Raw genomic sequence first — 27,553 nt, forward strand, 5'->3', positions numbered from 1 at the left:
ATTTAACCTATGTATTAGTCTTTCTTTTTTCAAACAGGAGCAAAATTGGTTCTCTGGCAATACGGACAAATTAAAGATCACATCTTCACTGATGTCTATGAAAAGGGACGCAACAATTGCTGTTGCTCATGAAGTACATGCGGTGGATTGTGGGAAGTCCCAGGACTCCTTAAAGTCCTTTTCCAAATGCACCAAATTATGCCACCCCTTAAGTTCAAATGAACTGCAATTACGTCTACTTCAACGGTCTGCGCATAAACAACCTGTGTTATACTGCCCCCTGCTGACCTAAACCTTAGTGTGTTGGCTGAAATTTGCATTGATTGCATCACACTTGCAGTACGTCAAAAACAAAAAGTACATGAATTAATACAACAAATGGACATTGATCCAAATCAAATTGGCATGAGGAGAATGGCAAATGCTGTTTGGGGAAAGATGCAAGGTGTGCCAAGACCAAAAAAAGAAAAAAAAAAGCAGCTGAAATGTAAAAGGAACCCTTAAACACAAACACAAGATTTAAAAACTTAATGCAGCTGGTCAAAGTTTTGTCTGCGACAAAATGATTGGAGAATCGAAGACACGAATTAAATATTATTTTTCTTTTTTACACTGTAATTTATTAATATTCCTATTATATATTTTTGACTTGCTTGATAATCTTTGATCAGCTTTTTATGGGATTTGGGATTTCACACACGACGCAATGCCTGTTTATGAATTAAGGCTTAAGAAACTAAATAAAAATCCCCCTCCGTGAGCAGCAGCATATTTGGGTTTGGCTCATGACGTTGGATCAGCCCAGCATCACACACTGGACCAACTAGAAGCAAAATGAAAGTAATGATGTTAAGTTTCGTTTTCCAGACTAACAGCCGCTGGTCGACAATAAATACAGAGACTGCACAGCCATATTCAAAAGTCAAGCGTCGTTTCAACTCATTTACCAGACACTCATCAGATAAAAGACATCGGAAACAAACAACATGAGCAGAGCTACAGGTAACACACCAGTTCGTACTTTTCTTGTACGGTAATTCCTAAATATGCGGTATAATTTGTGTTTTGCAATGTGTGTTTTGATCAATATGACGCCATTGCTGCAGAGTCAACATTTCATTATTGTTCATAACAGGAAATATTTATATAGTGGTTTTTTTTTATGATGTTAATTCTGAGTTTTTGATTCAAAAAGATGTGAGAAGGGTGTGACCCTCATTTCCAAGAGCAGACCTGACAAAAAACACTTTTTAAAAGAGCAATAAGAGCAGTGTCTATATTTTTATTAGCCTCCCTGAATTACATTGCATTTTTTGTTCAATTTCCACTCGTGCAGACTGGCTTCCCTCCCTGTGGTTGGACACATTTGATGAGCTGCTGTATGATGATAGTGAGCTGGATTACGGAGACCAGTGGAGTCTCAACTTTAACTACAGTCAGACAGACACAGTCACCAAGGAGGAGAAGAAGAGGGGCTGGAAGGTCTACAGCCACTGTGCATATGGAAAGTATGTATAGTCATATATTTTGAAACTATCAAGATATGTAACTCAATATTCATTTAGGTCAACATGGACAAAAACCTGTGTGTGATGGTAGTTGGTTGTATATATACAGGTTGACTTGTTATGCTTTCTTAGACTGCTTCCTGTTCCTGCATCTTCATGCCAAGTTCATCTGATGTTTTTCATGTCAAATAAAAATAACTTATAACTACAGCAGTAAAGGAATGTAGTTAAGTAAAAAACACTTTCATATTTTCTGCTGCAGTGTAGTAAAGTGGAAGTATAGTGTGGCATAAGTTGGATATTCTTAAGTAAAAGAACCTTAAAATTGTCAATCAATTACAATTGAGTAAATCCACTTTGTTACTCTCCACCATGCAGGTCATAAAACAGTGTCATTCTGTGGAGAAATCTGGTACTGCACCCTGGTTAAGCAGGGGAAGTCATGCTGTTTAAAGTGGACTTCATTTGTTGTGTTCTCACTTCTTCCACAGCTTCCAGTGTGGGTCCTGCAACAAGACCTGGCCTTCAGCACGGGTGGTGGTGTTGTTCCGCTACCGGCTGCGAGGTGACCGGGGGACAGTGATCATGCGGCCCTTTGGACAGGCCTGCCGCCGTTGCCAAGACAATGAGTTTGATCTCCCTGGTTTTTCCAAGAAAGAAGTGGAAGAAGCTTTGCTCAGGCTGTTCCGCAAAATCCGGAAGAATTGCTACGGAGATGAGGATGATGATGATGACAGAGGCTCGTCAGCATGCTCTAATAGGGTGTATACCAAGCCACATGAGGCCTCCCTGTGCGAGGCCTGCCGTATGGGTATTTGCTGTCAGGATGATGACTAGAAGTGCATGTGTCATATCTGCAGTATGCTCCATGCTCCTTTGCACATTCCCTTTTTTTTATGTTTAGTTAAAGTTATGTCATTAAGAAATTTAATGTTGTGTTATGAAAATTATTTAGCAGCAAGACCAATAATAAGATTCTTACAGTAAATCTTAGATTTGTATCTTTTTGTATTTTGTTGCTTCTAATAAAGGCCTGAGCACTTTTATTTTTTTTGGGTGATGATTGTTTTATGAATTTTATGTATGAGTGTGGAGGACAAGTGGTGGAGTGTAACTTAACCACTTTGCTTCCATTTTATACTACTTTATACTGCTGTACAGTTTAGACACAAATATAATTATTTATTTGATAATTGTAGTGACATGTTTGTTAGTAGATTAAGATTTTGTAGATTACTTTGTAGATATTTTACATGGAGTTTGTTGGATCAAGAGTCAGAAAGCAAAAAGGTTGGATTTAAAATGCATATATTTTTAAGTACCCAGATTGATCTGTTTCTGTTGAAATATACAAAATATTAGGAATCATCTGCTATAATTGCTAAAATACAATTTTACAAAACGGTTACAACAAAAGGACAGTAAACCAAACAAAACCACCCAGAGAACCCAGACAGCTAACCAATCAGGTGAAAGCTGTCCGTGTGACAGTTAGTACAGAGCATGCGCAGTACGTTTTTTCTTTGGCAGCCACAACAACATACTGAGGCGATCCAGTCAGTCTCACCTCTCCGCTCTTAGCAGCAGTATCATCGTCCCCGCCGGGTCCGGTGGCAGAGAGGATGGTTCAGCCGAAAAGCATCCGGGGATGCGAATGACAGTGATAAGATAATGGCCCTCGATTTACGAAGGTTTCCGAATGTGCGGCTAGTGACCAATTGAAACGACAGTGTAAGTAAAACGGCGGAGATTTGATGTTATCATTCTTGGTGGTAGGTAGTTGAGGCTAACATAATGCGCTAATTTAAGGTGAAGAGAGGGTTTGCTAGCTTCGGTAGCGGCAGGAAGGTAGGCTGCTTAGGGTGTTAACGTTTTCCCACGACTGCCTGGGAAAACGTTAACACCAAAGGTAACGCGTTTTGTCGGCAACATTTCGGGCAACGTACACCTAATACTCGCTTTCTAGTTGGCTTAGTTATTCACACAGACTGTCAGTGCGTTGAACAAAGAAGCTTTAACCGAGGGGCCGCATGGACAGAAACATGTAGAGAGAAGTCGACTGCTGTTTGTTTTGTGCTCCATTTCATGCTGACACACTTCTTGAGGGGTAACCACACGAGGTCTGACCTGAATATTTAGCTTATACACGGCGACCTAGCTAATTTAGGTAAATGCCAAACTGCACTTGAAGTAATCTGCGCGATATCTCATTATGCAGCTCTTGTCTGACTTTGTCTTCCTCATAAGTTTTGTGTCTCTTTTGACAACCTGACTTTGTCCGTTTACACAGCAGCATGATTCAACCATACTTTGACTGAGGTGTCCGAGTTGATGTGTGTCAGGTCTCAGTAAGGTTTGTTAACTGTTACGGCACCTCAGTGGGTGTTATGTCTTTCAAAGACATCTAATAATGAAAGTAACAGAATAGATTTGACTTTTAAGGTGGTGGCAGGAAAGACTGAAATTATAAGTTGTTATTTTGTTTGCATTTAGTTTATGCCTAATCGTAGCTATAGCTGATCATAGCAGGACTTTAAAAACTTATGAAGCTCAGATACATATCAATAAGTCATTGATACCTCAATATGATAGGCAGTGTCCATGGTAGGACTGTTACAGATGTCTTACTTTCATTAGGTCTGGAAGGATTAGTCAAATAGTTTATCAGCAGAAAATTAATCAGCAGTCAGAAGTCAAGCTTAAATTCCAAACACTCTCGATTTCATTCTTCCCCACTGGGTGGACTATTACATCTATCTTATGTCTCAAGTTTGGATTTGCTGCTTTTCTCAGCTTTTGTATACATTTTTTTAAAATACATTTTTCATAATTTTCTGGCATTTCACAACTAAGCAATCATTTAGAAAAAAATTGTTAAATGTTTAAAAATAATGGATATTTACAGCACTAATCGGAGTCAATCTATTTACTTGATTAATCAGTCAATCAATCAAACATTTTTTCACAATATGTTGGAAAATACCATCCAACACAGTTTCTTACAGTCTTGTGTCTAACCTAAGGATCAATTTTAAGTGAATCAATTCTTCACACAAAAAAGTTGGAACCAAACTATCTTCATAAGTTGTGATATTGTTTTGAGGTTTTGTTGCTTGGTTTTCAAGAAATGTAGAGTGCCATGACTTGAATTCCTCTCAACAGGAATCAAAAGACAGTGTTCATGTGTTTGGGATTCTTGAGCTCATGAGTCATTAAGTCTCGATTGTAACATTACCTAAAATGGGGAATAGAATATGTGCTAGAGGCCTGCTCTGTGTAGATCTGTGGTATAAATATAACTTAAAATTGTTCATTTGCAGACACAATTCATAGCATACCCAGCTACATTTAAGACAAACAGGATGAGTGTCCAGTCAACAAGGAGCAAAACACTTCCTCAGTATCGTTCCACCCGACCACTGAATGACGTCTAGGCTCAAAGAGCTTTCGTAATAGTACATAATTGCACTGTCACTGTCAAGGGCAAATGACAGGACTTGTGATCCCTGGAATTCCAAAGTTCCTCCATGTCTTGACTTCCTGTCCTTATTTAGTATGAGAGACAGAGAGGAACTGGCGGAGATACGCAGAAGAGTGAAGTGAACTGGAAATAAACCAGTGTGCACAAAACAGAGGGCCATGTAGACAGACTGACCTATTAACTGTAGTATCCCCCTTTCACCATTACCACCACCCCCCCAGATATGCACTCACAAGAAACACAAGGTCCGCACTTCTGAATACATCACTGCAGCAGAACTTACAAGATGCTAGCTCTTATTTGCCAGTGGTAGCACCGTCTGTGCGGCCTGTGTGTCTTCATCTGTCAGTGTGTGTTTTCCCCAACTGTGTCCCTGTCTGTCACTGCATAGAAATGGGAGGCAGTAGAGGGGAGGCAGCCATCCACGTTATTCAAATGTTCCAGAGCCCGGCCAGCCAGCGGCCAACTGTAGCCAGGCTAAAAGAGGCTCTTTGTGAGGGCCAGACAGATGGCCATAGAATGAAGACTGTAATGATACCCTCAGCGGCCCAACACACACATGCACTCATATACAGACTCCACTCATTACAAGATGTAATGGTTTGGCTGTTTGTGTGTTAAAGACAGGATAAATTGTTTGTGTGTGTGTGTGTGTGTGTAAGAGAAAGAAAGAGGGAGAGATGGGGAGATGAGGAAGGAAATGGAGAAGAAGACGCTGATTAAAGATAGTGATTATGTACAATATGTGACAAGAAAGAGTGCGTGTTTCTTTCTCATTTATGTTCTTTTCCTCCGCTCTGCTATTCCTCTTGTTTCGCATGCAGTATCTTAAAATCTTAAAAATGTTTGTCATTACAAAAAACTATATTTAAAATTGACAACAAGTTAATGAAAAGTGAATGAATTGTGATAGCTTGTGAATCTATGTGTGGTTTGGAAGCTTACTGTTGCGTCTAGACTAAACTCATATGTAGCTACCATAGCTGTGATTCTTGTGATTCTTTGGTTTAGTGCCTTGGAGGCAAAGTAAAACTGGTTTTGGCCAAACGTATTAGTGCTGCATGGTTTAAAACGTATCATATCAGCAATGGTAGACAAGCATGTAAACCATCAAAAATATACATATTCTTCCCAAACTCAAACTAACTGGACTCGCAGTAATCAACTGTGGTTACATTGGCTGTGCCTTTCATAAACTGACTCTCAGATCAGTGGCTTGGATATTGTTAACCTATCCCTCGTCGACCCTCTTCATAATCATCTCTGACTTTCTACCATCTTTCTTCTGACCCTCCATTTCCCCCCTTTCTCTCCAGTAAGATAACATCCTCACTGCAGCACATCAGCTGATCGATAGATGGACTGATTGATTGAGCTGCTCTCTCCGTCTCTCAGTGTACAGCTGTCTCCCTACTTTTTCTCCCTTTTCGTACCTTCACCTACCTTCCTTTTCACCCAACTCATTGTAATTCTTCCCTCTTATGTCCCTCTTTCCACCATCCTTTTCCTCTAATCAACCTCTCTCTCTCTTTTACCTACAGGGCAGGAAAACACTGAACCATGTTGCTCTGAGTTGTGACCTGTGGTGAACGGGGGCGGAGGAAAAGCAGCAGCAGCAGCCGCCGCCGCAGGAGGAGGAGGAGGACGACGACAACGACGAAGAGGAGGAAGGGAGGCATAGGCAGGCAGGTATCTGCCACAGCTAGCTTTAGGTGACCCTTAGCCAGCTTAAAGCCATGGGCAACACAGCCACCAAGTTCCGCAAGGCCCTGGTGAGTGGTGATGAGGCCCTGGCCTGGCAGCTGTATGAGGGAAACCCTCAGTTCAGGGATGGCCTGGACCCGAATGCATCGTATGGAGAGCAGTACCAGCACAACACGCCCCTGCACTATGTCTGCCGCCATGCCATGACACGTTTGCTCAGGTAAATATTGCGTGTTTTTTTGGATTTGGTTGAGAATGACAGAGGTGTTGATTTATTTCAATATTTTTTTTGTGAGACTACAGCTTGCAATGTCTGAAACACTTACCCAGTACAGCTGAAAAGACTAGTGAGTCACATTCAATTGAATAACATTTTGCATTATGTCAGTTTTGTCAACATATTCTATTACATATTATAATTGTGTTTTTAAGGTAAGTAAGATGACATATTGTACAGAAAGTCCTTGCCAGTTAACACCTTTTGATCTCTTTCTTGTGAGCCCTGTAATTCAATGCTAAATGCTAGATTACAGTGCTGCGTTGAAAGTGTTAACAGAGAAGCATTCACTTCACATACATACATGCTTGAAACAGGTGTATATAAACACACACACACATTTACCAGCATACTGCCCCTTGGATGATGTTTTAAGAGAAACAATAAAATGGGGGTGAGAGTCCAATTCCACCTTAAAGAAAGGGATCAAACTAAAAACATACAGAGAGTAAGACACCAGTGTGTCATTTTACCCCCTGCGGGGATAATCAGGCTGCTGGCCGTGACCGAGACAGCTGATTCCGTGACTCAATAGCTCTCCTTACCTCCCTCTCCTCCTCACACTCTTCCTTGCTCTTGCCTTTCTTTCCATGATTACGGGGGGTGGGGGGGTTCAGAGGAAGCTGTTTCAAAAGGCCAGTTAATTATCTGTGCATCTGCATGTGTGCACACGTGCATGTGTGTCTTTGGAGGGGGGAAACTGTGACTGCACAACTGCTTAATGTGTCCGAGTCTGTGAATATAACACAGTGAATCATGGTGTGCTATTTGTGTCCCTTCCTACTAACCTATAATGGGTCAGAAAGGCGTGCTGAATATGGTGCGCTGCTCCTGATAAGTATCAGAGGAAATGCTTCTTTGTTCCAGAAGCTCAGTTGGACAGAGGCAGGCAGATAGACAGCCGAGAAATCTCAGACAAAATAAAGATTCACAGAGGACAAGTGTGGGCTGGTAGATGCACAGTGTGTGTGTTTTTTTTTTTTTTAGATTTCAGATTATTTTTAACATGTGTCTGCTCCGTGTTTATTCGCTCTCTTCTAGTTGTCTCTGTGGGTCGGGTTGGCCAGTAATCCCCTGAGATGTGCAAAGTGGGAAATCACAAATAGACCTATTACTGGAAAATGGATGTAGTTCAGGAAGTGTAACCCTTCCTCCACAACAACTGGGAGCGCAGTCTTAGAAAAGTAAATAACAACTGTGACTGGGTTACTCACGAGCAGTTGATTTCCTGTTGTTTGAAGAAGGCCAAGACATAAAGATCTTTCCAACAACTTCCTGTTTTATTTTTGTCTGGGTCGCTATACATGTTTGGTTCCTTTTTTTGGTCATAGACCACAAACTAATCCATAATTTTAGTGTCTCTCTCTCCTGAGGTTTCCTGCCCTCGTCAAATTACTGCAACGTCTGAGCAGCTTTGGTACTCTATAACTGCAGTAAAACATGTGACATCCTCTAGTCTGCTATTTCTATTAGACAGATATTAGCTCCATCTGTCCTGAACATGGGATTTCGTGTGTTATGTGTGTAAAGCTGGTGGTGATGTGTATGTGTGTGTGTGTGTAGGGGGGGGGGTCGTCAACTACATTGTAGTTGAGAAGGGAATAATTAGTGATTATTGCTGTGTGGGTGAATTGGCAGTGCACTGTCATTAGGGGGAGGCTGCAGGCGCTTGTAGCTGATAGGATAAGAAGGTCAAAAGTGGAAGAGCAGGACAGCATTGGAAGATCAGACTGAAAGACTGCACAATGAGGAAACATTTAAACACTAATTCAATAGTGGCTGCTGCTGCTGTGTCCATATTTATCCTCCAAAGCGGAGAACGAGAGGGATTGCAACATTTTTTTGTATGCATTCAATGGAATGGAATGACGTCCTATTATTTTCTTCTTTTTTGTTGAATTCACATTAATTAAAGGCCTTTTCAAGTGTACCCCTATTCATGTTTTACCACTGATGAAACAGAAACAGGTTTTTCTATACAATTTAACACAGAGCTGCCAAAGGTTAATGTAAAAGAGGATGTGAAATGGAAAAAGACAATGCAAAAGGGTGCCATAGAGGAGGAGAAAAGGGTAAATATAGGATAGAAAAGCAGAGATGGAAGTTGATCAAGTTCTCCAGAAAGGGAGAGAGGAAAAACACAACAGGTGAAGCCAAATGAAAGAGTGGAAAGCTAATCAGTAAATGGTGGTTTAGACAAAGAGCAGAGAAAAACTATTCACCAAACAGAACTGCAACCGCAGTGTGGCTCCAAGTGCAACTTGCACATCCATCACGATCCATAGTGTGTGTGTGTGTGCGCGTGCGCATGTGTGCAAGTGTACCTGCCAGCCAGCATGTCCATTATCTTCGAGATGTTAAACAGAAATAGTCTAGAAATGTATTCTGCCATCTTTCTTCTCCTCCCTCTCTCTTCTTATCCACCAACAATCAACTCACAATCCATCTCCCTACAAAACATTATCCTAATTTCATCTCCACTCATCCCTCCATCTACTCCTTCCTCTGCACCTGTCTCCCTCTTAAGCATGCTTCACTTTTCTCTTCCACCTTCCCTGTCGACCTCTGATTTAAGCTTTCTTTCGGTTGCTGTTTTGTTTCTTCTTTCCACATCACTTCTAAACTCCTGTGAGCTTGTTTTGCCCTTAAGCTTTTTTTCTGTTTTATATAATTGCTACTTTTCTTGTTGACTTGCATCATATAGGTCCTTCCTGTTCAGTAAAGAGGGGAACCCCAACAAGCGTAACGTGCACAATGAAACGTGCCTCCACGTGCTGTGCCAAGGCCCCCAGATCCTGCTGCTGTCAGAGGGAGCACTGTCACCACGACTGGCCCGACCCCAGAGGGATGAGCAGCGTCGTGCAGACTCCTTGCAGGTACAAACACATGGACAGAGTAAACTTCTAAGTACGAAAGTACATGTCGGTCTGAAAAAGCATACTGTATAAAGGCACTGCTTTCGACAAAGTTCCCAATTATGTAGTGTGTGTATTTGTGGCTTCCCCCGCTGCCAGTTGATCCTAAGCTGGACTGGGGCCAGGCTGGAGGGAGGCCAGTTCGAGAAGGCCAATGTCAACGCCACAGACAATCACCACAGCACCTGTCTGCACTATGCTGCCGCTGCGGGCATGAAGAGCTGTGTGGAGGTGAGAGAAAAATGTGTGGACCACCAAACTTACATTAGGATGAACTTGATTTTCTCTGTAGAAGATCTGTCTGTGTTCCGTGTGATCGGATCTAGCAAAGATTTAACAGCCAGTAAAATCTATCTGACAATGTTTAACCAGTCCTTGCATCATGAGCATCTGCTTTGTGTTTCATTACTGTCATCCAAGTAGTGCTTTCTGCCTTGAAACACAGATTTTACTGCGCTTGAATTTAGAAGAAAATCCACCTCCTGAACCGAAAGAAAATTGAGCTCAGTTCTGATATAGTCATATGTCTTCCCTGTCTTCTTTTTGCTTTTGTTCACCTCTTTCATAATCTGTATTTGTTCACTTTCACTTTGCACCTTTTCTCTTCTTGTTGTTTTGCTTTTTTTTCCTCCCTCATCCTGGCTGCTTCCCTTTCTGGTGTTTCTTTTCTGTTTGCCACCATCACATCTATTTGCTCTTTCTCTCTGCCTCCTATTTCTGTTTGTCTGGTCCACTTGCTCTCGCTTCCTTTGTTCTCTTTTGTTGCAAGTTCCTTCAATTTCTTGTTCCTCTCTTTTATCCACTTCTGTCCTTTTCCTCCCATTCCTTTTGTTCTCTTTTTTCCCCTCCTTGTCCCCTCACATAGCTGCTAATCCAGAGTGAGGCGGATCTTTTTATGGAGGATGAGGACAAGTTGACGCCATGTGACCATGCCGAGCGGCATCACCACACGGAGCTGGCTCTCAGCCTGGAGTCACAGATGGTTTTCTCCTCCTCTTCAGCTCAGCAGTCAAACACAGACGCACATGGTGAAGGCAACCTGCTGCAATACAAGGAGGTGAGACCACAGTTACAAGATCTGGGGGTTTCCTGCTGGCTCGTTTTAAAATGAACATGTTATTTTTATGCTTTTTAAGGTCACGGGTCTTTCTTAGTCAGTGTTGCAACTTTGATGCATTCACTTCACAAGGAGTGTCCTTACGCTGTTGGGAAAACGTTGTCATGTGGTTTCCTGTTAATTTATTTTATTATTTTTTTTTTTTTTTGTGGTTTGACGTGGGATGATTTTTATAATGCTAGTTATAAGGTATATCAGGTCTTAGGTATTTATCTTGCGGGATTATCAGTAATATCTTGTGACTTTGGGATGTACATTCTGGTATTATTGCTCTTGTTAACCCAAGGACATAATTGTGTCATTGTTGTTATTTTTGTGGTCGTGTCAGCATGTCACTTTGTAAAAGTGAAACACTCAGCCACAGAGAAGTAGAAGGAAAAATCACATGAAGATAACAAGGCCGAGTAGCCAAGACACATACAGACTCCTTCACGGTGTTTAATACTCTGTAAGGATCCAAGATGAGGGGTTACTGTTAGTACTGAGGACACTGTTACAATCTGTTTACATTGAAGCAAATTAGAGACCAGTTGTTTGGCGTTTTATGTTATCTTACTCATTCGTGCTCCTTCAACATGAGATTTACTTTTGCAGAGTTTGAGAAATGTTGATCAATCAATTGGCCTGGGCAGCTGCTACTCCAAGCTCTTTTGTGCTTTTGTGTGTATACAGCTTAGTGATTGTGTTTATGGACAAATTGAGCTGGTTAAATTACTCACTTAACATACTTTTACAGAATTCATACCATTCACCTTCAGTTATCGCCGTTTTCCTCCTCAAATGCTCTCTTAGGTCACAGCTTAGCCCAGGTTTTACAAGTATACACATGCGCCCACCTTGCCTTGCGCTTCGCAGGGTCCCATTTAAACAGAGGGCTCCAGCACAGTCTTCTTACAGCAGCAGCTGCTGCCAACTGATAGCAGTTTGATCTTCTTTCCTGCAGCCAAATCCATGCTAATACTTAATCTCTCTTTTCCACAAACCCCACCGTCCCACAAGCCTGTCCTCCTTTTTCACTTCCTTAAATGTATCTAAATCTCAAACTTTCCATGGTTTTGTGAAATAACTTTCTCCTCTTCCTGTCTCTGCCTTAACACCCCTTTCTTTTTTTATCCTCTGTGATTTTCTCACTTTTCTCTAACTTTGTCTTTTCAGCCTTATGAGGGACTAAAGCTTCAGGACTTGCGCAGACTGAAGGACATGCTGATTGTAGAGACGGCAGACATGCTGCAAGCCCCCCTGTTCACTGCTGAGGCCCTGCTCCGAGCACATGGTGTGTGTTTGAGTATCAGAGAAAATGGACATTTATGACACCTTCACAAACCCTCACAGCACTGTCATTGTGACCGCAGTATTCAGAGAAAACTACATATACGTTCCCTCTCTCACAGACTGGGACAGAGAAAAGCTTCTGGAAGCCTGGATGTCAGACGCTGATGGCTGCTGCCAGCGCTCAGGTGTGACCATGCCCACCCCTCCACCCAGTGGATACAATGCTTGGGACACCCTACCCTCGCCTCGCACTCCCAGGACACCGCGCTCACCTCTCACTCTCACCCTCACCTCCCCTACCGACAGCTGCCTCACACCTGGAGAGGAGGGCCTGTCTATGGTGAGACACCAGGGGTGACTTAAATAGGAGAGGTTTTCCTCTCAGTTGACTCTCGAAGAGGCAGTAAATGCTGTACTTGTATGTGAGTGGCAATATTTAGTCGATTAATGATTGATTTCTGGACAAGTTGTGGTGACAGTATTATTGGAAATCGTACAGATAATTCATTTGGGAACCATATGTAGTGAACTGTGCTGTTCTCACTCTTGAATTCTAGATGTTAGACCTTTCAGAACTTGCCTTAGACCACAGTATTTTTTTCTTGTATTAAAATTAGTGCCATGCATCGACAGATGACATGAAAGAATGGACTGAAGTATTTAGTTTATTCTAGTTGAACATTTGGCCGGCTGCAAAGTTTTATTTGGTTATGGCAGGGTAATCTCTAGTGTTACTGGAACAAAGGAGATCATAGTCCATCTTTCTAGCAATGATTCTTCTTTCTGCTCTGTGTCGTTGCACATAAGCATCAACCTCTTGTCCACTGCTGTGCTGCCAACTTGGTGACCTTCGTGCTAGATTTAGGACTTTATAGACAAATGATAAATTAAACGGCTAATTTTTAAACTTCTTGTAGTGAGTTTTCAACTCAAGATTTTTTATCTACCTTTTTATGTGGCTGGAGATGATCTCTCTCTCCCTGCTACAGACACTCATACTTAATATATGAAGACATCATCAATATGCAAACAGATGTGTGATGCAATCTGGTAACTTTTAGTGACTTTTGGAGCAATTGCTAGCTGCTTTCATTGGAAAGAGTTGGCTACACTGTAAGGACACATATAGTATTGGTATACAATGATTTGTCCTCCAAAATGGACTCACTTGTTGGGTATCACTGTGATAACATTAATGTCAGGCAACATCTGAATGTCTTCGTCTTCTGTCTCTCTGCAGTGTGGAATCTGTCTCTGCTCTATCTCAGTGTTTGAGGATCCAGTGGACATGTCCTGTGGACATGAGTTCTGCAGAGCATGCTGGGAAGGGTAGGGACCTGTGTTTTTTTTGTATAAATGTCCCTGGCCTACATACTTAAGTGTGTTTGAGCATTTATGCCTAATCTCTCCTTTGTGCATACTTGCATACTTACTTGTCTCTCTTACTTGTCTCTCAGGTTTCTCAATGTAAAAATTCAGGAGGGTGATGCACACAATATTTTCTGTCCGGCCTTTGAGTGCTACCAGTTGGTGCCAGTACATGTGATCGAGAGTGTGGTTTCCAGAGAAATGGACCAGCGGTATTTACAGTTTGACATCAAGGTAAAAAAAAATACACCACATACTCATTTAAGTATTGGTGTCCATGTTCTCATTAAGGCCACCCCAGCTAAAGGAGTGTTTTTCTTCAAGCTGCAAGTTTGCGTTGTCTTTTTTTCCCCCTTTTTCTTGCATCATATTTGTATGAAATTTTCTTTGTTTTCTCCTTTTTTGGCATCCCCCTGTCCTCCTACCCTATTGCAGGCATTTGTAGAGAACAATCCTGCCATTCGCTGGTGTCCTGCAGCACGTTGTGAGCGGGCAGTGCGGCTCACCCGACCAGGCCCCGGCGACAGTGACCCACACAGTTTCCCCCTGCTGCCCTCCCCAGCTGTTGATTGTGGCAAGGGTCACCTCTTCTGCTGGTACATTTTGTGTTTTATTGGCCATATACACACATCCAATTATGCGACCATCACAGTCACAACTATAAACACTTAACAAATGCTTTATTGACATTGTCACTGGTATGCTGTTTAGCACACCCAGTGTCTATTTTTTTCTCAGACATGACCAAATCTCCCCTTGTCAACTAATGACCAGTACAGTGTTTAAACCACACACACCCTGCACAGCCAGGAGAAGAGGTCACTGTGTGGAATAACAATATTGAAAATATTAACCAGTCTTACTTAAAACATACAGAAAGTTAGTTTTCTTTATTACAGCACCCAAAATTGACCTAAAAAGTGTTTTTTTTTCTTCCAGGCCAACAAAACATTTGTGATCTACTTCTCTTTCTGCTTCTCTTTCTAGTAATGAGTAACAAGCTGTTAGATTATCTTAGTCTCACTGTGTAAAACTGCACCTAATTCTCTTTTTATCACCCTCCCTGTCTGCAGGGAGTGCCTCGGCGAGGCCCATGAGCCTTGTGACTGTCAGATGTGGAGAAACTGGCTTCAGAAGGTCACAGAGATGAAGCCTGAGGAGTGTAAGTCTGTTCCTGTGTTGTTTGTATTTCCAGGTTTCTTTCAGTGTTACTGGAGATCATTTTAGCTGCACCACAGTAAGCTGTTTAAGAGCAGCTGTCAAAACGGCCTACCAGGATCTATCTAATGTATTTTTATAACACAGTGGCAGGTGTTCCTGTCCTTGATATTTGCCAAATGTGTGTGCTGGAGGGTGTATCTGCAGAGCAGGTGTTGGACTATTGAGATGTTGCTAATATGAGTGTGTGTTTGTGTGTGCTTTCCACAGTGGCAGGTGTGAGTGAGGCCTATGAAGATGCAGCTAACTGCCTGTGGCTGTTGACCAACTCCAAACCGTGTGCCAACTGCAAGTCGCCCATTCAAAAGAATGAGGGCTGCAATCACATGCAGTGTGCCAAGGTATACACATTATAATATCTCTGCCATAGATAATGAGCTCTGGTCACCGAATTGTGTATTTTCATTTCATTATTTACTGCAAAAGAACCCCCCCCCCTCTCTCTCTCTCTCTCTCTTCAGTGTAAATATGACTTCTGTTGGATCTGTCTGGAGGAGTGGAAGAAGCACAGCTCGTCAACAGGAGGCTACTATCGCTGTACTCGCTATGAGGTCATCCAACAGCTAGAGGAGCAGTCCAAGGAGATGACTGTAGAGGTACAGACTGAGAAAACACCGAACACATACTCATTTAATCATGCACAAGCTCTGAACACGCAAAAGCCATCTGAATGAAATCGAGTTGCATTTTGTCACAGGCAGAAAAGAAGCACAAAAGTTTTCAGGAGCTGGACCGTTTCATGCACTATTATACTCGCTTCAAGAACCATGAACACAGTTATGAGGTAATACACCCTCACACACATACACACATTTATAATACTGCAAAATCCTGAATTTCCTGAATTTCACAAATACCCTATGAGACGTATATTACAATCTGATGGTCATGTATTCTCTCTTTCTGTCTGTTAGCTGGAGCAGAAACTGCTGAAAACAGCTAAAGAGAAGATGGAGCAGCTGAGCAGAGCCTTCATTTGTCGTAAGTCTCTCTTGTACTGAGCATGACATTGAGATCATACACCCGTTTTTTTGCTTCACTAACTTTGTGTGTGTGTTTTTCCCTTTTGTTTGATTCAGGTGAAGGCACTCCTCCAAACACGCGGTTCATTGAAGACGGTGTTTGTGAGCTGCTGAAGACTCGACGCATCCTGAAGTGCTCTTATCCATACGGTTTCTTCCTGCAGCAAGGCAGCACCCAGAAGGAGATTTTTGAGCTCATGCAGGTAATCTAATACATATCTTTGACACGTATCTGTCCTCTGCAAGAACAGGACTAACAACTTTAAAGCCCCTGCAGTGATCCCTAAAGACTGCTGTAATCAGTAGACCACACTCGACCAAACTGGTTAGAACAGGTACTGTTAGTAAATTCCTGTGGTAATATGACCATCAGACTTGATATAAATGGTACAGCATGACAGTACCGTAATTTAACATCCCTGTAATCTCAATGTATCTCATCCTCTGTTTGGAGGATAAAGGGGCTCCTGCACCTTGTTGTCTCTTCAGTTTAGAGACATTTTTGGTTGCTGTTATTCCTCTTTTAAGTTAGCTTTTAACTGTTCAGTGTGTTTAAATTGCCAATGGTGCGTTGCACACATAACCTGTTAGCATCATATCATGTTCAGAATCAGAATCAGAATCAGAATTGACTTTATTGCCATTGTAAGTGAAGAGGTTTCACATTACTAGGAATTTGTCTTGGTGATTGGTGCATACATAGAACGTAACGAGTAACATATAATAGTGGAATAAAATAGAATAAGGTAAAACAAAATAAAATAAGTAAAATAAATATGGTTCTGGAGGTAGTCCAAAAGTGAGATAGTGCAGGGTGGAAGTATAGTGCAAGTAGGTGAGGTAACCAGTGCAAATGAACAGCAGGTGGATAATGACATGAGCAGAAATCAGTGCCTGTACTGAAGTAACTAAAGTGCATGTTAGTCAGTGCATGTTATCACTGCCCACCATTTTATACAGAACTGCAGGGTGCAATAATGGTGCAATATTCCTGATTGATCTGAAGTAGATAAGCACAGCAGAGTTGTACAAAAGTATTGGCACTACCAGAGACACTTGAGTGAGTTTCAAATTGGATGAAGTCTCCACTGAGATAAAGAATACTCATAATCAGCTCATGTCTAGTAGTAGGAGTTAAAAATTAGTTGCAAATCCATTTTTAAATGAGAATTTCCAGTCTCTGAGCCAATGGGAGTTAAGTTATTGCTTTGTGTTTCTTCCAGACGGACCTGGAGATGGTAGTGGAGGATCTGGCTCAGAAGGTCAACAGACCGTACCTGAGGACGCCCTGCCACAAGATAATCAGCGCTGCCCGTCTCGTGCAGCAGAAGAGACAAGAATTCCTGGCGTCAGTGGCCCGTGGCGTCGCCCCCAATGATTCTCCTGAGCCTCCCCGCAGGAAGTATGAAAAAACATACTTGCAGCACATGGTTTCGTTTGCTTCTTTTTCTGTGCAATGACACTGATGAAGAAGACAAAGTTCAAATGTCTCCCTCGTGTGTCACTGTTAGCAAACATTCTGCGTTTGTTTCAGTTTCCCTGGAGGATCGTGGGAGTGGGAGTACCTTGGCTTTGCCTCCCCTGAGGTAGGAAACTCCTCCTGTATTCTCATATGCTGAAATATCTGACTAACTTTGTTGTCAAGCTAACTTTTTGGTTCATGCCCAGCATATGTTATTCCTTGGACCTGTGCTTGGTGACCTAAGTCATGTGATGCATGAACAAATAACAGTATTGTATATTGGTCCAATACTGTGCTCGTGTACTCTTACTCATAATCACAAAATCACTCTGATACAACCACACCCAATACCACTTTGTGGCAGTGTGAATGTAACCTCCTGTCAGTCGAGCTACTTTTGCTGACCAAATGTTTCTCATTAGTTGAACTGTGGGTTTTGTCCTAAGCACTGACTGCCTTCTTGGTGGACCTCTGACAGCATTTTCTAGTTAATTATCTGGTTTTCATTAAGTGAAAAAACTGTAATTTGTGAGAAAGTGAGGATAATAAATAGTAATTACCTAATTAAATAAATAAGTTGCATTTTTGTATTTCAAAGTTTGGCCCCCACACTGTCTAGTATGAATGTATTTGTATTTGGTCAGAAAAAAAGTGGTATTGTGGCACATCCCTAATGACTACAGCAGCTGACTGAGTTTGCTTATGTGTGTTAAGATGGGGAGTCGTCACTCTGCACCGGGAGCAGGAGAACGAGAGAGACAGTCGCAGGTAACGCACCACGGTTCTTGCATTTTGAATGTATGCATGGGCCTGGTTTTGTGTGCCGAAGATTGAGAACCTGCTCGATACAAAATAGACTTATAATACAGCTTTTGGAGTTGGCATTGAAATGACCCACTTTGAATCATTCTTCGCAGGATTATGCTGACATCCAGTACCGCCGCAGACACAGGCCACGGCGCAGAGGAGACATGCTGAGCCTGCACAACCTTCGAAGCAGCAGCAACACGCCAGAGACCAGCAGGAGGAGTGACAACACAGGTCGGGCAGACGTTTCAGTATAATTTATATGAAGCCCTTCCTTAAAAAAATATTATCCAAAAGGCAAACAGTGTGGGGCAGTTTGGAAGTGAATTCAGTTTTGTACTGAATATGCACTATTTTCACTTGAGAACCATAAACAAATTTTTATAGCGACATATTGGCACAAACTCTGAATCCTAATCTACCTCCATTCTTTGCCTCCATCAATAAATTTTGACTTGTCACTATACCAGACAGCCAGCAAATGGGATTTTAAGTTATAGCTCCTTTGCACAGAGGCTTTGGTCTCGGGGATCAATTTACAATCAAGTTATGCAAAGCAGTCCTTGTTTTATGGTCGCATTTTTGTGTTCCAGAAGGTCCAGAGAGAAGTGAGAGCCGCAGAAGAGCGCTGGGCTCGCTGGATGAAGATGACCCAAACATCCTGCTGGCCATCCAGCTGTCGCTTCAGGAGTCCCGCAGAGAGCGGGGCCTGGAGGGAGGCCTGGAGAGAGGGATGGAGGGAAGAATGGAGCTGGAGCGTGGACTGGACAGAGGACAGGAGAGGAGACCGGGTCCCATTGGAGACCTGGGTGATGTTGCTTTGCACTCTCTCAACACAGAGGGTGCCCCAGGAGTTAGAGGCTCCTCCTTCCCCGCTTCTCTCCTCGATCCTCCTCGCCCCCCTAACAGGACAGACTCCACATCCCAGCCTCCCAGGTCTAACTCCCTCCCCCTGCCTCCCCCGCCTCCCTCTCTCAGTGCAGAGCTGCTGGAGCTGGGAGATAGCCTTATGAAACTGGGGAACATAACCACTCCTTATGACCTGGACACAAACACAGAAGAGCAGCTCTGCTCCCATCACACATACAACCACAGTACACTCAGTGCTCCCTACACCATCGAACCTGCTTACAGCGACTGCAGCCATAGACAAGACCAGAATGCACTGACGACCCCATATGTGCTTGACCACATCACCATCACAGAAGCTCGCTATGACAGCAAAGAGCAGAGTTACTGCCACTCCAGTGGTTATTTGGCGGAGGCTGAACACGCTGCCTCCTGTGCACTTGAATGCACCCAAAACCCAGCTCATCCCAGTTCATATAACCGGGAACACGTAGCCACGTATGACAGCACCCCACAACCAGACAGCTCTTACAACCCCTGCCCAGAACACAGTAGTTCTTACACTCAGGAGCGTCCTGCTGCTTATGCTCTCGAACGCCCACCCAAATTAGATCCCCAGCCCCCTGCCCAGTTGTGCCTCCCGTCTCCAGAGCTTGAGCCGGAGCTGCTGCTTTCACCGGTGATCCCTCCTGGGGGCCCTTTCACCCCCAGTGACCCTCAGAGTCTGGAGCCCCTGGACCCTGTGGCCAGTGCCCAGCTGCTGGACAACATCATGGCCTGGTTTAACAACAACATCAACCCGCAGAACAACCCCCAGAGCCTGGCCCTTATCCCCTCCCCACCCACCACAGAAACTGACTCCTCCCCTGACACACACACAGAGACTGAATCAGAGAGCCAGACTTCCAGGGATGTGATCCCTGCCCCAATCTGGCAGCCCCTGGAGGGCGAGCCAGAGACGGACAGAGTGTCGGCGAGCCCCCGTCTAGGTGCTGCGGGCGCAGAGGGCCCAAAGACATCAAGGCCCAGCAATCTGGACCTGGAAAACAGGAAGCCTGGCGAGGAGTGTGTGGACACAGGGTGTGTGGCTGACGTGCCGCTGGACGAAGCACACACACACCCACGCTCGCACTCCCAGTGCGGAAACAGTCCCACACACACTGCCCCAACCACAGAGAGAGACTTAGACCTCATTCTTCAGTTGGAAGGGGACCAGTCACCTGAGGAGTGGGAGGAACAAGTACACCTGGTGTAACAGCCACAGAACAATGGAGAGTGAGCATTGAGCCAAGTGCAGGAAGAGAGAGCAGAGAGAGATAAAAGTGAAAGAGGAAAAAGACTGGTGAAACTAGAGAGAAACACCGATTGAAAAATATAAGATATTACAATGATGCCTCAATGAAAGATGTGGGTCGTTGGAAGTTGTTTACTGTGTGTATTATACTGTATCTAGAGAGGACATAAAGCCCTGTGGACTTCGTCCAGTAAAAATGATGTCATACGCATTTTTAAGTGCTTTTGTCTGCTCTAAAAACAGACATTTTTCTTTAAAACAAATGAGTGTTTAAAACAGTACATCAATGGAAAGCTACTGATATCATAACACATAAGATGCTGCACATGTTTTCGTTTTCTCATTTTATTTATTCCCCGTCTCCTGTATATGTCTTTTCAGTTTGTCCAGGGTGGAAGTTTTGATGCTGCTGTTCATGCTGAAATCCAGACTTTTGCCTTGTGTGCCCAGACTTTATCAACACACTGACCCAACCACGAGCCTCTTCAGAGCTCATAGAGCCAAATATGACGAAAACTGTAACCTTGGAGCTCGTTTAGCGTACTGTACAATCAGAGGGCCTAATTCTGATTTTTGGACCTTCATGCACACTGTGCCTGCTTTGACAGAGAGCCCAGCGCACTACTGAGCTTTCCTTTTAGTAGGCTGCCAAGAATGATGATACATCAGTCTGCTCAGTAAAAGTCACACATGCTTATTTGGGTTTTATGACAGTAATGATTCTTTGGTAATACTCCTCACAGGGAGGTCAGAGGTCAGCAGTGCCCTCAAGAGTCAGTAGGAACTCAGCAACATGGGTGCTTGTTATCGGGGGAAGTGATCCCTCTATATTTCCTGCTGTCTGCACCACCCAGCCACCCATTCCATTTCTCTTTAATAGAGATGTGCTTCGGCTCACTTTTCACAACACAGTTTCAGTGAGCAAAAGTCTTGATGCAAAATGTTATACTGATAATTTGGGCCTCATGATTGTCATAGAATACATCTCATCACAACATTTCGTTCATCCATGAATTGTATTTTAAAATGAAGCATCAAAAAATTTCATATTAAATAATGCTGAGCACCAATTCTCAACACAAAAAGTATTTGGTGGTCATGTAAATGTAATTATTAATGCTGTCAGTAATTATCTTTGTTTATTAAAAAATAAAAACAAATATTTAAATGGACATGCTTTTATCATACAGTGGAATAAAACTAAATCCACTGATATAAGAGAGAGAAAATAAAAATAAAACATTCTGGTTTACTGTAAATATAAAAATGTCTATAGTCTGACTTTGCAGTAAATCCCATATTCATACAATTCAGAATAATGATTGTGATTGTTCTCTAGTTTTGCTTTGTGCACCATATTTCAGATTTAGTTTTCCTGCGATGCTGTTTGAGAAACGAGACAACTGGGTGTGGCCTGAAGGGTGACTTCAGTGTTTGTCTCTTTGCACGTTGAAACTGTTGTGAGAGCTGAGCCTGAGCCTAAGCATTCTGATAATACTGAAAATGAAAACACTCTTATTTGTTTTTATCATATCTATTCCACTACTGATGGCTAGTCAAGTGTGTCACTGATAGATGGAAGATGGGTTGGGTTTTTAACTTTTTTTTTTTTTTTTAACTTCTTTATCAGTTATTATGGAGCTGAAATTTCTTCAAGTTGAGACCAGAGTTGTTGGGTCTGTGTGCCTTTTTTGCTTTGATCGTATTGGTTTATTTGTTGGTATCAGTGTCATTGCTTTTTGGACGTACTGAAGAGAATTGTTAATGAAAATTAATGGAGAACACACCACTATACATTGAGCTTCTTAATCAGTAGTTTATCCTCATACTCAGATGTATCTTACTTAACCTTATTTTCAGAGAAACTCAAATTTTGGCTATTTTACTTCCCTAAAACCCAGAATAATTACCAACCACTTTATCTGAAAATTGCTCAAATGTATTTAGCCTTTTTTTAAGGATCTTGAATCTTGATCATGGGTTGCCATCCACCTTTTATCTGAGAATTTTATCGTCCATTTGCAATGTTTACAAGATATTTATACACTGCCTGTTGTTTTTGGATACATTTTGGTGCTTTGGGGACTGAATTGATGATAATAATTGAGTTTTTTGATCATACTTTAATGGCAGGCCAAAATAATGTAAAGATTTACTATATAAGGACAAATTCTTAGTTGACCAATCCCCCTCTATTTTACAAAGAAACACCCAGTCATACTGAATGGGACATGGCATTAAAAATGCATTGCTTATAATTGATATTTTGAATTTTAAGCTTGTTTAAAGCGTGAGGTCTGGCGTGCTCCACTGAAGTGATCTTGACTTTGAAGCCCTGAAGCAACACCTTTTCCTCTCCTTATTGAACATTAAACTGTGAAGGTGCTGGACAGTTTGTAGGTGCTGACGAAGACATTTCATGAAGCCTACTGAGATGTGAGGGCTGCAGGCGGCGCCCATAGCATTTCAAACATTGTGTCCTGATAAATGCCTTGTTTAACATGACTGCACACATTTATTTTAGGTTGCATGGTGGCAACACAGTTGAAGCACTGAGTCCGTGGGCCTTTTAATTTGCACAAGCATGCTGTTAATGTGTTACACTAATCCAATGCTGTTAGACAAGATGTGGAGGACTCATGAGTGCGGCTTTTATTATTATTATTATTATTAATATTACTTTTTTTGTTTTGTTTTTTAATTTAGAATTGAATGGTCCTTTACCATTTTGTACCCATTATATAATATTTATATATTAACAACCCCACAACCAACCACTTCAGAATTAAAAAAAACATGTAATTGCACTCTCATAGAAGATACTTGATACATTCCCAGTCAGTCCATTTGGGAGGTTTAACATGTGGCCAAAACTGTAAATGAAAGTGTCAGTGCAAAGTTTACTCTCAATAAAAAGAGCTGAAAGTGCGTCGCTGTTTTTTTTTCTTTATACGAGTGCTCTGCGATCTCCAAAACCATGTCAAAAACAATTGTTTTCATCGAAAAGTTTAGTGTACCCATCAATATCATAGTGGTTAAAAATATGACTCTTTAGCAGCATCTAGTGGCAACCAACGGAAACTACAACAACATTTTAAAGCAAGTTCCGTAGTAGAATTTACCGTACAAATTTCAAGCTTTCCATCTGAACTCATACAGCACTTCAGGGTGTGTGAATAAGCTGCTTCAGCTTCATGATCGTGGTCTTGGTCATGCTGTGTCACACTCAGAGCTAACTGGGACACTTGGAAACAACAGAGTTATTGTTAACAATATTCGTAACACCTCTGCTTTTTCTTCTGTGACGAGTCAAAATATGAGGTGTGAAAAAAGTTTATACTACTCTTGTTTTTAACTGCTCATACTTACAAAAAAGTTCGGACCGCTGGTTGGTCATTTAGAGGGAAATAATCGATTTCTTTGAACATATGGCTTTTAGTTTAGTTTTTATCTTCTCATACTGCTTAAAATGTCAGGAAAATATACTCTATCCATAAAAAAACAACAATGATGTTAAACCTTTATCTTTGCAAAGTTGATTCTCTTTTGGAAGATGATGAAACACATTTGATATTTTCTTTCATTCATTTTTAAATACTGTACCTGGTCACAAGACACCTGAAGCTGCTGTTTGTTCACTATTTGTTCTGAATTGTTTTTAAAAATGCCTGGTGAAATAAATTAAAGTGAACGGCTTTATGTAGTCAGGTTTCAATTGGACGTTGCTCACTGTACGTGATGTTCCAATGCTGTTCGCTGCTCCGCCGTTGGGCGGCGATGTTGTCATTAGTAACGTCTTTGCTGTCGCTCATTTGATGACGTTGTCTTAGCGCGACTGAAACGTTAAACGTACAACAGCGGCCTGTGTCTTCACTTAAGCGCTGTAATTTTTCTTTCTGGTGAAGGATTAGTCTCTACGGTCCGTCACCATCATGAAACTAGTCAGGTACGTGGTCTCAAAAAGTCCCCCTTTATTGCGTGATGTGATATGAGGTGATGAAAACAATACGTTGTCTTGGATGGATGTAGATTTAACGAAGAGACGTTGATGAGGCGGGAAGCAGTGAACGAAATGAATGGAGGCTGCCCGGTGTTACAATAACCTGGCGCCAGTCTGTGAAATAACCCGACAGATGCACACAAACTTGTTGTGATATTATTGTTGAGCAGTACATTTTGATATGATCTCATGCAGGTAACATTGTGACAATGGTTTCTGATTTGCTATAAAAATCGAACCGACAACAGTGTTAGCTTGCTCACAGGCCTGGCCTGTGTTTCACAAAATTGAAATAAGGTTAGCAAATAGAGCGACATAACAGAAAACACTGGCCATTGCTGGTACTATTGTATTAATTTCTGCGTCCCAGATCGAATAGAATCGGGTTTGCAACGTTAAGTTTCCCCAGATTACGTCAGGTTACTTTGTTTTGGTGCTGAAGCTACACGTCCGGTAGCTAATGTTAGCTAGATTATGTTAGCTACATTCAGACTGATCTCAACTTGATAATTTTAAAAGTATTTATTGTTGCAATAATCTAGATCATTGGTAAAGGTCGAGCTTAAGGGCAGATGTGTTCAAACTGTAATTTTGTTTGATGCTCAGGTTTTTGATGAAACTTAGCCATGAGACGGTTACCATTGAACTGAAGAATGGCACCCAGGTCCATGGCACCATCACAGGTAAGAGACAATGTTTGCAATGTCGTGGGGTATTTCTTCTCCAAAGTTCACGATCATAACTAATAAACTAATAACATTTAATCCTGTTACAAATCCAGAGTAACAGTTAATATATTTACTTAGTAGCCAGATTATTAGCTTCACCTAGCTAAAGCTAATCCAGCCTTATACAACAGACTGACGACGAATTCCACTTTCATTAAAGTTCTGTTCAGTTGCCGTTTAAATTGATTTGCAAGGTCATTTCGGATGCGGGTGTTTTGTGGTACTTTTGATTTGTACTGTGTTATAACTCTATCACCATATTCTTTACCAAAGGTCTTTGTCTTGGAGAGAAGTACTTTCACTTATCAAACAAAACACTGTGGTTAAGGCAGAGTCTTGTTTACACCTACCTGATTTAATCATTATATTGTGGCTTGTTGCTGCTATGTGCTGCTAGAAAATGGTGGCTGGAGATTAATTGTTTTTTCGGTGGAACAGTAGTCAGGCTTGTGTTGCTGCATTTTGTCTGGTCTCAGTTCCTTTCCATTTCAGCTTTGTAACTTCAGCGGTTGTGGCCTTGTCTGTGTTAATTTTCAACTTTTTCACCTGTTTCTTTTCTCATTTAGGTGTTGATGTAAGCATGAACACCCACCTGAAGGCGGTGAAAATGACCCTGAAGAACAGGGAGCCCACTCAGCTGGAGTCACTGAGTATTCGTGGCAACAATATTCGCTACTTCATCCTCCCTGACAGCCTTCCGTTGGACACTTTGCTGGTTGACATCGAGCCAAAGATCAAGTCCAAGAAGAGGGAAGCAGGTGAGAAATATCGAAACATTGAGGGCATCAGCATCACCGAAAAGACAGTAGCCTTTAGCGTCTGGATCTGTAAATATAATTCGTGTTTGTTGATCATTTCTGATGTGTATATATTCATGTCAATTCCCCTGCAGAACTTTGTTCTGCAAACAAGCTCTAAGCTCTTTTTATACTGTGAAATAGGTGTAGTCAGTCAACATTCTCAGCCTGGATAAGTAAACACACAGTTCAAGGTGTGCATGTTCAAGGTGTGCATTGGAATTTTTGAAACCGGCAAAATCCAGTTCCATTTCATGAGAAAATTATGACTGAAACATTGACTGCAGCAAAAACAAAAAAAGGACTTGAAACCTTGGTAAGAAATTTTAATAAACAACTAAAGCTTAAATAATAGTAGTAGTGACAATATTTGTGTCACACATTTAACTGAAAATGAATGCTATCTGTGCAGATATTTCTGTCAGCAATTGAGGACCAGCTTGAAGTTAAACAGCGCAGCTTTTGCACACCTGTGCTGTTTCCACACTGTCCACAGTTGTTGTTATCACTTGGGGTTGTGATGGAGATTAGGACATGTTCGTACTGTCACTGCAACACATCAGCATTCCTTTTCCTGTGGCTCATTAGTGATTAATGTGCTGAATGAATCATGCTTCTAATGGTTAGTACAGGTTAGGTGGTATATCATCCTTGTTTCTTTTCACCTAATCCAACCCTGAGTGAGGCCTCTATTAAGGCTGACGGTGATGCAGGTTGTAATGGCATACAAGGGCAACAGCAGTGTTAAAATTATGCCTGTTTTATCTTTAGAACAACACACGGCTTTGTTTTCTGATTGTGCAAATTGTGTCCTCACCCTTGTGCCTAGCATAGATTTTTAGATACTTCTACAAAATGACTTCATATGTGTTAGTGAGTTAAAGTGGTCTAAATGAGTGGTTCACGCAGCTTTATTGTGATGTATACACATCTACTGTGATACTCAACATGTCTGTCATCCTAGTGGCTGGAAGGGGACGAGGAAGAGGACGAGGACGTGGCAGGGGAAGGGGACGAGGCCGGGGTGGCCCAAGGAGATGATCGCCAGGCCGCACATCTGCTGTCAATCACCCCACTGTTTGTACAGGATTTTTTTTTTCTTTTCTCAGAGGAAACATTTTGTGAATTTCAATGTTTTTGTTCAAGTTTTTCTTTTCTTTATTTTGTACATTAAAATCCTAATGAAGAGGACACATTTGACTCTGTGTATTTATACTGACTCACTTGAATTTACATAATGTTTTGATTACACCAATAACTAAGATAAATATATTTTCATGGAATTCCCCAAGAGCTAATTGGAAATATAATGTAAACTAAAATCCTTTCCTTGTTTTAATGTAGTTGCCCTCAAAAAATGAAATGGTCCAAGCATAAGAAGGCAGCTGATATCAGAGTGTCACGTACATGATAATGCATTCATATTTTTTTATTTATTTTTTAGATTTAATACTTAGTTTTAGGGCCAGGTAAAAACTCAACAGATATTTAAGAATCTCTCTTAGGAATATGGTACACCCAAGGCTTTAGCTTCCTTGATTAGGCCTAGGAATGTCTTTCACCTCCCTTTTACACGGAGAGCCATGAAAATGACAGTCTGGTGAGAATCTATTTTTGTAAATTATATAAAATCAAAGCATGCTTAATCTACCCTCATATATTAAAGGTCAAAGTGTTATGCTTTACATTTTTTTTCTGAATTTTCAATTTAGAGAAAAAAATTGTTAGTCCTGG

General features: G+C 41.7%; 3 protein-coding genes across 4 annotated transcripts; all 3 read left to right on the forward strand.

Moving 5' to 3' along the window:
* Positions 1-844: 844 nt before the first annotated feature.
* On the forward strand, positions 845-2,554 carry LOC124074573 (receptor-transporting protein 3-like). Its single transcript, XM_046417631.1, has 3 exons — positions 845-1,002; positions 1,337-1,508; positions 2,000-2,554. The coding sequence occupies exons 1-3, from the start codon at positions 987-989 to the stop codon at positions 2,343-2,345; spliced, it is 534 nt and encodes a 177-aa protein (XP_046273587.1). The 5' UTR covers positions 845-986; the 3' UTR covers positions 2,346-2,554.
* Positions 2,555-2,912: 358 nt separating this feature from the next.
* On the forward strand, positions 2,913-21,492 carry LOC124074572 (ankyrin repeat and IBR domain-containing protein 1-like). 2 transcript variants are annotated; one of them, XM_046417630.1, is made up of 21 exons: positions 2,913-3,239; positions 6,531-6,913; positions 9,675-9,846; positions 9,985-10,116; positions 10,751-10,942; positions 12,158-12,275; positions 12,394-12,614; positions 13,515-13,603; positions 13,732-13,876; positions 14,078-14,238; positions 14,716-14,804; positions 15,071-15,201; positions 15,322-15,456; positions 15,558-15,644; positions 15,775-15,841; positions 15,940-16,085; positions 17,106-17,284; positions 17,417-17,468; positions 18,059-18,112; positions 18,262-18,385; positions 18,748-21,492. In XM_046417630.1, the coding sequence occupies exons 2-21, from the start codon at positions 6,726-6,728 to the stop codon at positions 20,253-20,255; spliced, it is 3,990 nt and encodes a 1,329-aa protein (XP_046273586.1). In that variant the 5' UTR covers positions 2,913-3,239; positions 6,531-6,725; the 3' UTR covers positions 20,256-21,492. The 2 variants fall into 2 exon arrangements, with proteins under 2 accessions (XP_046273586.1, XP_046273585.1); XM_046417629.1 differs by having other exon boundaries at positions 2,916-3,239; positions 18,745-21,492.
* A 2,592-nt stretch (positions 21,493-24,084) lies between these two features.
* snrpd1 (small nuclear ribonucleoprotein D1 polypeptide) lies at positions 24,085-27,010 on the forward strand. Its single transcript, XM_046417510.1, has 4 exons — positions 24,085-24,240; positions 24,901-24,977; positions 25,589-25,780; positions 26,784-27,010. The coding sequence occupies exons 1-4, from the start codon at positions 24,227-24,229 to the stop codon at positions 26,858-26,860; spliced, it is 360 nt and encodes a 119-aa protein (XP_046273466.1). The 5' UTR covers positions 24,085-24,226; the 3' UTR covers positions 26,861-27,010.
* The last annotated feature ends 543 nt before the right edge of the window (positions 27,011-27,553 follow it).

Source organism: Scatophagus argus, chromosome 17 (assembly GCF_020382885.2).
Source record: "Scatophagus argus isolate fScaArg1 chromosome 17, fScaArg1.pri, whole genome shotgun sequence".
Lineage (NCBI taxonomy): Eukaryota > Metazoa > Chordata > Actinopteri > Scatophagidae > Scatophagus > Scatophagus argus.